General features: G+C 30.1%; 1 protein-coding gene across 2 annotated transcripts; it reads right to left on the reverse strand.

Moving 5' to 3' along the window:
- LOC113520650 (transcription factor 25) lies at window positions 1-14,155 on the reverse strand. Of its 2 annotated transcripts, none has more exons than XM_026906047.3 (14): window positions 14,006-14,155; window positions 11,685-11,811; window positions 10,945-11,112; window positions 9,921-10,099; window positions 9,604-9,686; window positions 9,352-9,527; window positions 7,594-7,704; window positions 6,647-6,962; window positions 5,937-6,078; window positions 5,157-5,298; window positions 4,158-4,271; window positions 3,603-3,781; window positions 1,857-1,951; window positions 1-1,128 (listed from the first exon to the last, which is right to left on the reverse strand). In XM_026906047.3, the coding sequence occupies exons 2-14, from the start codon at window positions 11,805-11,807 to the stop codon at window positions 1,106-1,108; spliced, it is 1,851 nt and encodes a 616-aa protein (XP_026761848.1). In that variant the 5' UTR covers window positions 11,808-11,811; window positions 14,006-14,155; the 3' UTR covers window positions 1-1,105. The 2 variants fall into 2 exon arrangements, with proteins under 2 accessions (XP_026761848.1, XP_026761855.1); XM_026906054.3 differs by lacking the exon at window positions 14,006-14,155 and adding an exon at window positions 13,821-13,980.
- Window positions 14,156-15,147: the final 992 nt, after the last annotated feature.

Raw genomic sequence — 15,147 nt, forward strand, 5'->3', positions numbered from 1 at the left:
AACGATTTCGTACACTTTTATTAAGTATTAAACCTGATAACTGGCTACATAATTCGTACCTATCATGGCAATATGATTAACAACCTATTAAAAAATATAAGGAAACTTTTTTTTTTTTATTTTGCGATAAAAATCTCTAGGATAACTCATTGAACTTTTCACTTTAAATGATGAATTACTGGTGAAAATTCCTTACTTGCTTATAATCAATAATGAGTTACCTTTTGAAACAATTTTTCGTTAAATGTATAAAAAAAAACTATTGATAGTCTTATAAAGAATATAACTATAATCTTTTTTATTAATCCTATTAATCAACTTTAAAACTACAGAATTAATAACCGAAATCCTTGGTGTCCTCTTAAGGGCATTTATACATTAGCATACCAAAGTACCGCAACGTTACAATAAAAATAAATTTCGAGGCGCCATTTCTCTTAAAAATTAAATTTTATATCAAAGCGAAACTTTTATTGTAAAGACCAACATGTGCTAATTTTTTTTTTTAAATTTAAGTCTAAATTATTATAAATTTAGGTTATAAAATTATCAAATTAAAACATTAGAATATATAAATAGGTTCATAGAAATGGCATCTCAGAATTAACCCTATTGTCTGTCAATTTTCAAAAACCAACATAACAATTTCAATGTTTCTGATTGATTTTTTTAAAGGTAAAAATGAAAATATTAAACAATGAAAATTTGGATGACTAAAATTGAATTACAAAATTCTGAAATTCATATGAAGTAGATGCAAAGTTTTACGCCCTTGAGGAAATGTTTTAGAAGTGATACTAAACATTTTTCTCATAGAAACTAATTATCTACAAAGTAAAGAATAATATAATATACAAAGCATTTCCAAAAGATCCCACAAGGTGGTCCATTCTCTGACACGACCCCTGTTTCTAGGAATTTTAAAGTAATAATAGAAAAAAAAAAACAATATGAAATGTAACAATACATAATATGAATTGCTAGTTTCATATTATGTATAATATTAAAAATTTACAATATAGGATAGGTCTGTTTCCCCGCACTCATTGTCGCGATCAAGGCCGGTGCCGCTGTCTGTCGCCCTCATCTTCCTTGCGGCTCAAGTTTAGCGACTTTCCGTCCATGCACCTGCGAACATGCCTCTTTTTTACTTACTTTTACGTACTCTATACTTAAGAGTCAATAAATAGACAGGGTAGAAATGACACTCATATACTTTCCTTTCGGAATGCAGCAATGCCGCCAAAATGAACCCTTCTTCTCTTCAGAATCTCCCTGAATTGAGAAGGTTGTCACAAATCGATACTAATTTAACAAATCATTTTATCTGACGCGACCCACACATACAAATGTGAGAAAAATACATTTTTACTGTGGTGTCTGTTACTTACAAGCGCTAACTGATGTAGCTCATAATAGGACGCGAACTGTCAACGCGCCATCTTAGTCACTGTTATCGACTTCCTATGAGTGTCAATTCTACCTAAATATTTTTCATAACATAACCATATTAGGTCGTATGGTAAATTTCATGCGTAAAATATTGTGAAGTGCAAATTTTATGTTATGGATTCATAAAATATTGCCAGTAATTTTGTAGTTTTTTTTTTTTATAAACTTAGGTAATTGTGTCGTCTATTGCTATATTATTTAATATATACATTATAACGATGTGCATACATCAATATCTGTATAACACAACTCAATTATTTCACAAATAGTTATAACGTTAAATGGCAAACAAATTGACTGTCCATCTAACAAAAGATGATAACCATCTATAAACATGAAGAGACAGACGACTATAGGTACCCGACATACTTTTAACAACAATAGGCGTAAATAATTATCTTCACCTGGATAGTGTCCATCTGTATCTCGACGTTGTATAATTTTAGAGTTCCGGGCCTCTGCTTGTGCCGCCATATCATTCGGATCAATCTCTGGAGCCCTGAAAAATTTAAGTTCACATGCATTATAAAGAAAAAACACATCGAATATGTACAGTGATTCAAAATATTATTGTAGGTCAGTTAATATATAGTGTAACTAAGTTATTTTGTTTAATTCTGATACTATTAGGTACCAGAATCAAATTTAATTAGTGTTTATTTTACCTAATGGTAACAAAATTAAATAAATCAATTCTAATCGGGCTTCCGCAATATCAACACCTAGTTCAATAAAACATTGTAGGTATCAAAATTGCTAACTAATGTCAGCTTCCAAAATAACTTAGTCTACCATATTTTTTTTAAAAAAGCATGATTAAAGGCGACCTTTGTTCACTTTTTAAAGAAATCGATTGACGTAGGACAAATGTAACTAGCTATCTAAGTTAAGCTAGTAATATATCGTCGGCCTAATTATCAGAATGCGTAAGTCCTTCTAGATGAACTTTACAGGAGCAAGTAAAAACTGTTTATTTTTACTATACAAGGAAATTATTTCAATGCAATTATGAATCTAATAGTAAAAATAATTAAGGAATTTAATTTCACTATTTATTTTTGAATTAGCAAACTCGATTATTAAGAAAATGGAGTTACGAGTTTTTTTTTTTTTGCAGCAGTATGCAATATTACTTGGAGTTACGAAGTGCAAGTGGTGTTAGGACTTTCTATTCTTTTTATTAATTACTTAGCTTATAACATATTTTTATAATAAAAATCAACAATGTTATTACATAATACTTTTTATTCACCTATATTTGTATACTGTGAGTTTGTTTTATAATAAAAAGCTGACACATTCGATCATGGGCTCAAAAATACTGACTGCAAATCCATAGTAATTACTTTGTTGTTTGAAACTGTGTCCTTTACCAATTATATACGAGTGTATTGTATTGTTTATTCTTCTGATGGATTGACATCATTAGTACATGTATCTTCCATTTTTTCTTTTGTCTTTTACTTAATATTAGGTAATATTTTTATCTTGTTGTTAGAAAATTACAACATACTATTACTTTCCAAAATACGGTATTGAATATTAATACAATAAATGTTAATTTTAATTAATTTATTGCATTAAAAGACACGCATACTCCTTACTGCATAGGCGAAACTGTATTGAAGTTCGGAGTTAAGCATTTTGCGTATTACAAAATGGCAGTTAGGTTGTTTTATTATTGACTCATAACAAATGAGCTGTATTTTTGTAAGATATATGAAGTAATTCGGTGGATAGACTTCAAAATACTCTATTAGATGGCGTTTAGTCTAATTTAGATATTTTTGGAGTTACGCATTCTGATAATTACACCGACGATATAAGATCGTTACTTTATATAGAAAAGAGTCCTGCTGTGATGCAACTGTGTTCAGTCAACACAGTGTGTTTTATAAAATTACAGGGTACGAGGGCACACCAGTTTTCAGCAATGGCAACACATAAACGATACTATGAATATCACAGTGTATCTGTGATGATAGAGTGTGTCTGTATCACCTATAGTTGCCATTTTCCATTAGGGGGACCGTCAACTTGTTTACTATATATTTTTTTGTATCATTCATTCTAAGTTACGTTAAAAAAAAAGGAGATTGTTTACCAAACATGCCAAATAGAAAGAGATTATTATATTTATGAATACTTACTGTAGTGAGAAAAAAGCCGGTGCCATAGACAAAATGAAACCAGTCAGCAAATTGTCTGTACGGGTCTGGCACTCAGGAGACGGGGCCTTGTGTTTATATCCATAGCGATTTATACCGTTACCCAGTGGAACGGGCACAGGGTTGATAGTAATTCCATGAATCCCCACATTAGGAATGTCCTGAGAATTGTAAACACTTTAGTAGTATACATAAATTTTTGCATAAATAGATTTATTTTCAACTTTTGTTATACTAAGTGTACCAAAAGTGTATAAATATAAAATATTTCGAATTTGATAACAAAGGTTATATTTTTTTTATACCACTAAGTTGGTAAACGGTCACTGTAGCCTATAAACATTAGCAACATTAAGTGTGTCACGATATAATATATATATTTCATAAAAAAATTAAATAGGAAATTGCAAGATATACTTTTCAATAACTCCTGTCGAAAGAAAATAAGACAGTCTAAAAATTGGAGATTACTGAAAAAAAGATATAATTATATATATGTGTATTATATATGTGTGTGTGTGTGTGTTTAATACTTACTCTTTCAAGAAGTAAATTGGCCATTGGTTTAATAATGACCATATGGCGGATAAGTTCGTCAGGCCATATTACAAATATCGATTTACGCTGTAACGCGGCCTCTGCAGCGCGCTCCTGTAATTTGTCCAATATTATTATAGTATGTGTAACAGTGGCATAAAGGAAGGGGTAAACCTAAAAAAGAAATCAATGGACTATGTGATAGACAATATGACCAAAATAGAAGTGTATGCAAAAGTGTCAACGAACAGAGATGAATAAAAGAAAAAAAAACATAGCAAGCAAACTGACATCCCACCTGATGAAAAATGGTAGCCGTTGCTTACAAACATGAACAGTACCGTAGGCATAACATAGTATATTGTCCATAATACCGTTCATGCGTTGCCTTTTCTGAGGACTAAGGTGTTATGACTTTGTACCTTGTAATTTTTTTGCCATATCTTTAAATCGAAACACAGTTATACAAACACAACTACTACCCAAGCAGGGGATTGTTGTACAAAATATCCAAAATCTCAAAGTTTATGCAAATATTTAAAAAATTCCAAAAAATATTAGCATATTCTATGATTAACGTTTTAGTTCACTAGCAGAGTATTTTTTAAATAAACATTCCAAATTATTCTCTTTTAAAAACTGACAGAAAATAAACGTAACAGTCGACTTATCCACATTTAGCCAAATTTATTGTAATCCAAATGATCCTATATCCTGTATCCTAACACCGTTTGGTTTGTGATGACGTTAAGATAAACGTCGTTACAAGAGTTACTTAATTGTCCCACGGTTGAGGACGATTTTCTCGCCTTGAAATGAATAATAAAACTTACAGCTACAGAGATTACAAAAGATTTATTCGCTACGTTGGTAATTCATAAAATGGAACTGTCTCGTTTTTGTAGGAGGTTATAGCTTACTCTCATACTAGCCAGATGGCTATATATAAGGTTTCATTTTAAGTTTGTAATGAAATTCAATGAACTTACGAACACATACCTGTACACTCAGGTCAGTGTCATATTTATTAACGAGTTCCTTGGCATTGCTGACGAACCATTTGAGTACCTCAGGCTCACGCCATTTCGGCGCCGTGAATTTAGTGTAGATCAGTACCAAATTATGGAGGTTTTGACTGGTACTGTAATGAATCAAGTTTTATATCGTTATTATGATGTTTAAAATGGCAAACAAGCTGACGACGCACCCGATGGAAAGGATGCAATATTGCAAACAACTAAATACGTAAACACAAACATTCGAACATCTTAAGTTTAACTAATACATTCAGAATGTGAGTAAAATAAAATATCATTATATTGTATATGCACATGATTGCTTTGTGAATGACTTAAATATTTTTATATAAATAGTGAATACAATGGATGTACTTGTATGCAAATACATCGCAAAATGCTGCGTTACATGACGACCAAAAAGTGCAGTATTTTTGTTGTATGCATATTACTTAAATAATATGTACTATACACTATTCACAGCTGATTTGTTTTTATAAGTGACTATACCATTATTGATAACATTTGATTAATTATAGTTTTTTAATATCTTGTAATTTTACTTATATAAATGTCGATGACAGTGGCACACGATAAAGCTGTAAGGCTCATAATTTGTTTCATTTGTATTATAACATAATACATCGTGTATTTAATAAATAAATAATAATTCACTTTTAGAAACTGTTGATTTCTTTATTATTTGCATTTATAATTGATAATTGTTAAAAACATATATGTACAAATTAATATCATGTCTTACCTCTGTTGAGCTATTGTCGAAAATAGAGGATGTGATGTAATCTCTGGTTCCTTTGTATAGGTGTGATGCAGTAAACAGACGACTGCTGTTGGAAAACTCAACATCGCAGTTTGTAGCAACTCATTAGCGTGCGAAATGTCACCTACAACAGAACGCCTTGTGAAATTCGTGAACGTTTATTATGATAATGTAAGGAAAATATCTTCTTTAATTCTTTAACTGATCACTAGCCATTCTATATCACTCATATCCAATATGCCTAGAGTGTGGACCCCACAGTCTATACATATTGAATATGGGAACTCTATTTACTAAAAAATATCACTCAAAGAGACTTTTTTATATAATTTAATTGTAAATGTTAAACAAGTTTGTAACATGATAATCTACATATGTAGATCAAATGTTTTTTATACCTACATAAACATGAACAATTTCTTTGCAGGTCACAGAATATATGCTGTAATTTTATATTATCTCAAATCAACAAAAAAGTATGTATGTAACAGTATCGAATTACAAACTGAGACAGACATGTTAGGATTATTGCAGACATGTTTAGAGCTGATAATTATTAATTTTTAAAGTCACCAATTTGAGTGAAAATTGAATGTCCTAACTTATCATAGGATAATTTTCATATTAATTCACAAGAGAAAAGTCTAGAGGTAAAATTAATAAAATAGTAATTATAACATTATAATACTTACGTTTATTTTTTCTAGCCACATGGAAATGTGCCATTGCGTATGAATATTGCATATTGATAAGCAAATGGGCTTGCCGTTCTGTTTTCCAAAAATCAACAATGTCGATAAGCCACTGATGTTCCCTGGCCCTTAGCGCTAGTGTGTCAATAATGAAAAGAACTCCTAAAGGATCACTTGGGTCCAAGTTAAGAAGCAACTTAGCCAGCTCTAATGCAGTTCGGTGACACATGGTGTTCGTGAGCATATGAAGATATTTAAGTACAGCGACGTGGAACATCCGGTTCTCCACATAAACATATTCCAAGCGTACTTTACTCTAAAATGTAACATACTTATCTTCAACTACAGCTTTTACATGTACAAAAGTAACAATATATTTACTAGGGATAATAGGTACTTATTCAGTATGTTATTTATATTTTATAAATTTACAATTTGAACTGGTAAACAAAAAATAAATAAGTTTTGGAAATAAAAACTGTCGCAATTTTCAGTTGGAGTAAACAATGTCTACACATTTACAAATTTTCATCAGAAACCATCGAGAGATTTTGAAAATTAGCATGGATATAGTTTTAAGATAATATATATATATAATGTAAAAGAACCGACAAACAGACAACCTATAGGGAAGAACTCCATACACATAAACGAAGTGTATAACGACCCACTAATAGATGGAGTATACTTCACTTCAATTATACTAAGCACTAAGTTTAAAAAGTAACAATATATATAAAAGGAAGTAATATATTTAATTGATTACTCAAAATTTATACTATAGAATATAGAAACTATCAATTACTTTTGAGTATTAACTTCTACTTTTAAGACTCAATAAAAGCCCTATATATGAGCATGAGTATAACCAAATGAAATAATTATAATACAGTATGATTCATTATTCAATGGGATTTTATATCGTGTTAATAACTAAACATACTTACATCACTGAGATAAAACAAAGGATGTGAGACATATTGCATATAAGATATGGCTCTTTCAATCAGTTTCCTAGCTCCACTATAGTCTTCCATTCGGAACATCATGTCAGCTACCTAAAATTAAAATAATACATATGTTTAACAGGCAAAATTATTTACACCAAAGCATAAGATAGACGGACAATAAAAAAATCAAGAGGCCAAAATATAAATTCGAAAATCGCTCATGCGTTATAAATAATCAAGATAACAGAACAATCATAGTACAGATGTGATATGATATAAATACTTTATATATCCGATTATTAGTTTATAAAAATTAACAATATATGCCAATAACTACAAAGTGAATTGCATCTGCCCTTGATCTCTCTGTTGCATTTTTTAAAATCACTTTCGTGTACACCAAGTTTGCAAGCATAATATATACAACTTCTTTCACCAAAATTTAAACAGTAAGTTAGCTGTATAAAGATTACACGCATCAATTACTTGATAAAGTTACCAGAAGGAGACTGTACAGAAGTCGTCTGCTTGGGCGCCTCTGTTCCATTCGTATTTCTGCCGTGAAGCAGTTGTGTTTGCATGTCAACAGTGACCGTTTACCATCAGACGGGCTTTATGCTTGTTTGCCACCTTTGTGATATAAAAAAGTCTGTTTCGTTTTAAAGTATGGAATAAAGCAATAAAATTATAGCATACGGAGACAGCACCTAAGCCCTCAAGAATGACAACGCATGAAGGTTATCATAGGCGACACAGTATACTCTGTCATATCCATAGTACTGTTTATTTCTATAAGTGACGATTACCGCTTTCCATCAACTGGACCGTCAGCTTGATTGCAGTTATAAGTTGCATAAAAAAAAAACAGTATATCAAATACATTTATTACTAGTTTTTGCCTGCTACATGAAAACCGCATCCTATTTTGTACAATAAGTTTTGAATGATGCCGGTACAAACTTACAAAAAACATATTGTTCGCTACTGTGTACGCAAAAAATTCAGAAGTAAGAAAACCAATAAAATGAACGACTTCTTGACAGCACATCAAGATAAAACATACAACAAATTTTAAGTTAAACCTTCGGAAATACAACTGTGTAAAACTAAAACTGAACTAACAGACAAAAAATTTTTAAACTTGTGTTAATATCTATTATTCTTATTACCACCCCTTATTAATACTCTTATTAAAACCCCATATTTCATATTATATATATCATTTTTATAAAATATGTCCCATGTACAATCATCGCTTAGTTACAATTTTATTTTATATCAGTAAGATTCAGATCATCGCATATTAGTGAAACAAACCCATTTCTATTAAAATAAGCACAGTAAATATTTGTCTAGCTTAATAAAACGAAATATTTAGATAATTTGCTATTTTAGATAAATTCGCAGATAATCAGCTATTTAAGACAAATTCGCAGTAGCACACTTGAGCTTTGTTTATTTTGTAATTAAAATTTAGTTACAAAATAAAGGAACTGTTGTGCAGTAAACACGGACGCAAAGCACTAAGATAAAAAGCATTGCACAACTAATTGGCATCGCGTAGCATATAAAATAATACAAGTATTTATTTTCAAGTCGATTAAAAGAATTTTAATGTACGTGTGTAATAAAAACAATGTGTTTATCGTAACAATAACGACATATGCTTACGAAACGTTTAGATTAATATTACTATAGCATACATACGTTATCGGCATATGTCGAAACAAGCAAAACTATTATTTAGCTAATTACCTCCATAACTTCTTCTGGATGTATACCTTCCGGCACATCCTCAAAAGGGAAGCCCATATTTTTGGTCCTGACAACCACCTCTACAAATGCTCGATGTCGCTTTTGATATCTTTCACTGTGATTGAAGACGAAATAGGTAATGCCATTCCTAACAGATTCTATGGTCATTGTTAAACCTGAAAGGATATTCGCATTAACAAAAAGATCGACATACATACATACATATATATAATACAGTATAAAAATACTCACCGAACTTAGTGAAATTTTCCAAAATTTGGTTTTGCACAATTACCCCTCTTTTAAGTCTACTTAAATTAGGAGTACGACCTCGCCTGCAAAAGAATAAATATTGGTATGTAAAGAATTAATATGTATTATATGTCTTTAAATCTTCTTTTTTTCCTGATTAATACAAACAGATAAATTAAGAAAAATTGTCGAAATGTCTGCAACTATTGGAAAGTCAGGTGGTGTATCTACCACCAAAGTCATAATTATATAATTTCCCAACAATACTATCACAATAATTTAATATTTATGTGTATGTTACAACATCTAACACCTACCTTCTGCGAACATCTTCTTCTTCATCTGGTCCAAAGATACGAAATATCTCATTGTTATAATTCAAGTGCCTATTTTGTACTGACATAAGATTTGATTCTGGTACATCAACAACGACTACAGGCTCTGGAACTCCTAGCAGGTCATTTACTTCCTTTAAGGATCTATCTATTTCGTCTAGCTAAAATATTTAAAACATCAATTTATATTCCACTCAAAATTATGAAACTTAATTGTAAATATATAATATTATTAATAATTAATTATAATATCTACGCCCTCGTCATACTCGATGACCTCTGACATGACACACCTGATGACATCTTTACATACCCTCGAAAGCATGCAATATATGACAATTATTTTATTTTATACTATCTTTTGCCCCCGACTTCGTACGCATAGTATTTTAAAAATCGATAATAACATATACCAGATTATAAGTACACATTAAATACAAATGGCCATATAGACACAACACTATCAGCAAACTTATCTGGACATATGGTATTTAGCTTTTGGGCTCAGGTGGTAACAGTTATGTACAAATATTAGAAATGTTCCAAAATAAGACAATATTCAAGATACCACAATATATAAGTAATAAATTTATGTATTTAGAGATCAAAGTTAAAACAATAATATAAGAAATAAAGACTTTCGCCAAATGCTATCAATCCAGATTGAATACACACAGAAATTAAATAGCCGCAAAACTACAGGGATCGGGGAGCATTATATTCTCTCAACGAAAAAACATAGTATCCCAATATTGGTGAACATTTGTTGACAGAGAATGACAGTTAATTGATGGATTGGCCTCATATTAAGAAAATACAAATCTAACATCAAACAGCATATTGGATTATTGTTCTATAAGGAACAGAAAATTTTTAAAAAGATTGTTTCTGAATATCCTAATGGAAGACAGGTGTGACAGATGTGTAAAGATGTATGTAAAGAACAAAAAATAAAAATTAATTATATTATACAAAATAATACTGATACTCGAAATTATCTTTGTACCGTAATATCATCTGAAGGATCTTTATCAGATTTGCGTCTAGGTTTTCTTTGCTTTCTCTTTTTCTTCTTTTTCTTTTTTTCTACCTCTGTGGGACAATCGTCTGTGTTTTCCTCTTCTTCATCCTTAATGTCCTGTTCCTCTGACTCTGATTGAGAACTAGAAATTAACTATAAGCAAAAAAACGAATATTAAGCATTATGTATTAAAAAATGGTACAAGAACTTTAACTTAGGGGCAATACCCCTAATGTGAGCATGCATAATAGGTGATAAGACTGACTTTAATATAACTAGTTTGTACTCAGTACTTCATCCTTTGATGGGATAAAAAGTAGCCTATGCCAATCAAGTTCCCATCAAAACTACTTAATCCTTTATATTATTAGAAAGAATTGTGTAAATGTCCAATATAATATTTATTATTATATTGGACATTTTTAAAAAGAATTTTGATGTTTTTCCGAGAGGAATTAATTAATTCGTGAAATTAGTCTAAAAGTATCATTAAAAAAATTACATATAAGTATAAATAAAGAAAGGGAAACAACTATATAGTAATATCTATATAAAAGTGCACTGCATATTTCCTATTTTTCAATAAGCTCATTTACCCTCTCTTACTTCAGATAAAATAGTTCTGCTACTAAGTTATACATACTAATCTTAACTCATCATCATCATCATCAATCTTAATGATAACTATTCTTATTTTACAATAAATGTTAAAAAATATTACTAACGCCTTCGTAAATATTACTGGATGATTTCTTTGTTACACATAATGGTTCATAACCATCGGAATCATCATCTGGTGGTGGTAGTACATTGCCCCCCATTAACTTACGTATATTGCGAGATGACATATTTCTGTAACAACATAGCATTATTAAGACACAATTACATATAAAACACACAAGATATACACACAAAAATTGCAAGCCATTTGCTTAACTTCAGTTACTACTATATTTACATCTATAATAAACTACATTAGGAATGTCAATATTTTATAACTATAATGAATATAAGATATAAATACTTCCAAGTCAATGTAGATTATATTAAAGTTTATTTATTTTTTTAAACATAATACAGACTGCCGTGCACTGAATTTGAAATTCTAACTAATTAATACAAATTGTTTTACAGATTAATGATTTTGCTGTAATAACAAAATTATACATTCCAAATTGGTATCATGAAAAAAATTACAATTCAAAAATGCTCATAATGAAGTTTACTTGCATAAAAAATATTTTCATTCATGTAAATTGAAGCTAAAATTGGTTAATTTATCTAAATAGGTTGAGAATAGGGCTACTGATGGAATCAACTTCATAGTGTTAAATTTTATGACTTTGTGATAAGTCAGCAAGTAAGATGAATTTGTCGATTATAGATCAACTACACACTACAACAACAAATTCATCTAAAAATATAAATATAAATGGTACGCTGTGATAAATTTAACAATGTCAGTAATAAGATGAAATAGAGTTAAGTATGATAAAATTATGAATTTTTATTGTTTATTTATAAATTTATATAGTTTACCATGCATTACTCCATTTCCGAGTTAAAGTAGTCCTAACTATTTGGGCCCCTATTATATTATGTCTGCAGACTTTATAGTTGTATATAAAGTGAATAATTTATAAAAAAGTTATAAATTACCCACTTTATTATACAACATACCTTCCCCTTCATTTCCTTTTAATAATAACCACAATATTTTAACTATAATAGCACTTTCACTTATAAATCTACTTATTAAAGTTTATCCTACTATTCATTGTCAATGCGTGATTTATACAACTATTTATTACATATACATTACATACACTATTGATTTTTTATTGGTATGATAAATGACTTATGATGATTGATATAATTCATCTGTATCAAGCTCAGACCCTTTATCGTTCATCTCATATTCTATTCTCGATTACATTTTCTTAAATGATTCTGTTGGTGGTGATACTTGTCATAATTTCTCCCAAGTTCTTTATTACGATATCTAGTGGCCCTAATACTCCAATGATGTCAGCCCATTTTTGTGGAGATGGTATAACCAAATGACTCCCACCATCAGCATTGTATATTGTGACATCTGACTCTACTGTCTGTTTTGGTATATTATCTCAACTTTTCACCATCCCCCTGCTATGCATCTGGTTGATATGTCTCAATAACAATGTACAATTCTACCCCACTAAGTATCTGCATACTCTTACTCTCTTTTCCACTGTTCATTGTAACCAATGAGGACCTTTACATTAATTTCTAACATATATTGAGTGATTTATTTTGAATGAATGTACTATGTCAATGGAATGTACTATGGGTATACTCTAACTGAATTTATTACTATCCAGTATTTGAATTTTTAAATAAATTCACAGACAAATAAACTAAATACTTGAATATCAAAATTATCAAATATTTGCAAGCACTAATTCTAATCTCTGATTTTGAAGTCTAAATCAATATAATAATAATAATAACATAATTATTACTTTTACTTATGGTACTTAGAATGGCGAACAAGCTGATGGAAAATGGTAACCATTTCCTATAGCTATGAACATAACCAAACACAATGGGAAACAATGGGAAATCTTGAAGAAAGGCAATACACTATGGTCTTATGCCCCATACACTGTAATACACTGCCATATCCCAAACCGAAGTTCTATACCAAATATATAATCAGAGCTGCTTCAGAAACATAGATGGAACGCAGTTACCTATACGGGAGAATTTTGTTAAAAATATACCTCAGAATTATTTGTGAAACTGTATCTCTGACCTGTAATACATGTGCATAGAATAATAAGACTTCACAGTATAGTGTAGTGTTAAAAATTTATACTTACTATGCTAAAAATTAAAATAATATTTAGGAAATATTTATCAATGATGATGTATGAACAGCAAAAGAAAAATATTCCACAATTGAATTAAGCTCCAATAGACTTTACAAATTAATATGATTTAATGTCAATATGAAGTAGATATCTAGTTATATAGACATTACTAAATATCTTATTAATATACTTACTAAATTTTAACAAAAATTTATAAAATTTATCCACTATTTAATATGAAGACGTAGACAACACAATAAAAAAAATGGAGGATTTTTTTAATATAATTTTAGCAAAGGGCTAGTGTTACCATTAATTGCTAATTTTGCGGTTTTGTTTTGCATAACCTCAGTGTTGCCTATACCCGACAATCAAAACTTTACGCAAATTAATCGCAAAAATAACTAATTCCTATAACTATCAAAGAAAAGCAATTATATCAATATTAGTTTAGATATAGATTGATATAGTAGACAAGTAAGAGACTCACCTACGCAATATAAGCTCGAAGCAGGTTTGACGGGAGCATGAACAAGATTGGTATAATAATATATTTATTATTGTCTCCTCACAAACAATTTTGTTCATTTAATTGTTAAAAATTAAATGTGTTTTACCTACATATGAAGATAAGGGAGTATTAATAATAGGGATTAAGTAGCTCGATTATATTAGGCCTTTACATATGAAATTAGCGTTTTGTCGTACTGACCATTTTAATCTGAAATATCTCCTCTTTGGTTAAGAATTCCAAATTCAAATTTATAAATTAATTTAGCTGGAAGATTTTAGTTTTGAAAACAGTTTCAACGTTTTTATTCTGAAAATAAAAACCTTTAGAACCAAAATTTCTGATGATATCCGTTTTGGCATGGAGAATTCTCAATTAACGGTCTTAATATTATTGGACTTTCGCAATGCCTTTAATACTGTTGATTTTGATATTTTGTTAGGATAGCTAACCTTTCTCAACATATCTCCAACGGCAATTGACTGGTTTCGTAGTTACCTGTCTAAACGTCGGCAACGTATTCGCATTGATGACGTTTTATCTTCTTGGTGCCATACGTCAGTTGGCGTGCCGCAGGGTGGCGTTTTATCTCCTTTTCTTTTTGCCTTATTTATTAACACTATCACTTCGAAACTTCAATCTTCCTACCACCTTTATGCAGATGATTTACAGATTTACTCTTTAGTCTCTCTTGTTGATATCTCTTTAGCGATATCTACTGTTAACGCCGATCTGGAACGTATAACTGCCTGGAGTAAATCTTATGGTCTTGTTGAGACAGAGAAAGAGGCACAAGCTATTAGTATTGATAGTTCCATACTTATT

This window comes from Galleria mellonella, unplaced genomic scaffold (genome assembly GCF_026898425.1).
Source record: "Galleria mellonella isolate WM207_F2 unplaced genomic scaffold, CSIRO_AGI_GalMel_v1 utg33, whole genome shotgun sequence".
In the NCBI taxonomy this organism is placed as follows: domain Eukaryota; kingdom Metazoa; phylum Arthropoda; class Insecta; order Lepidoptera; family Pyralidae; genus Galleria; species Galleria mellonella.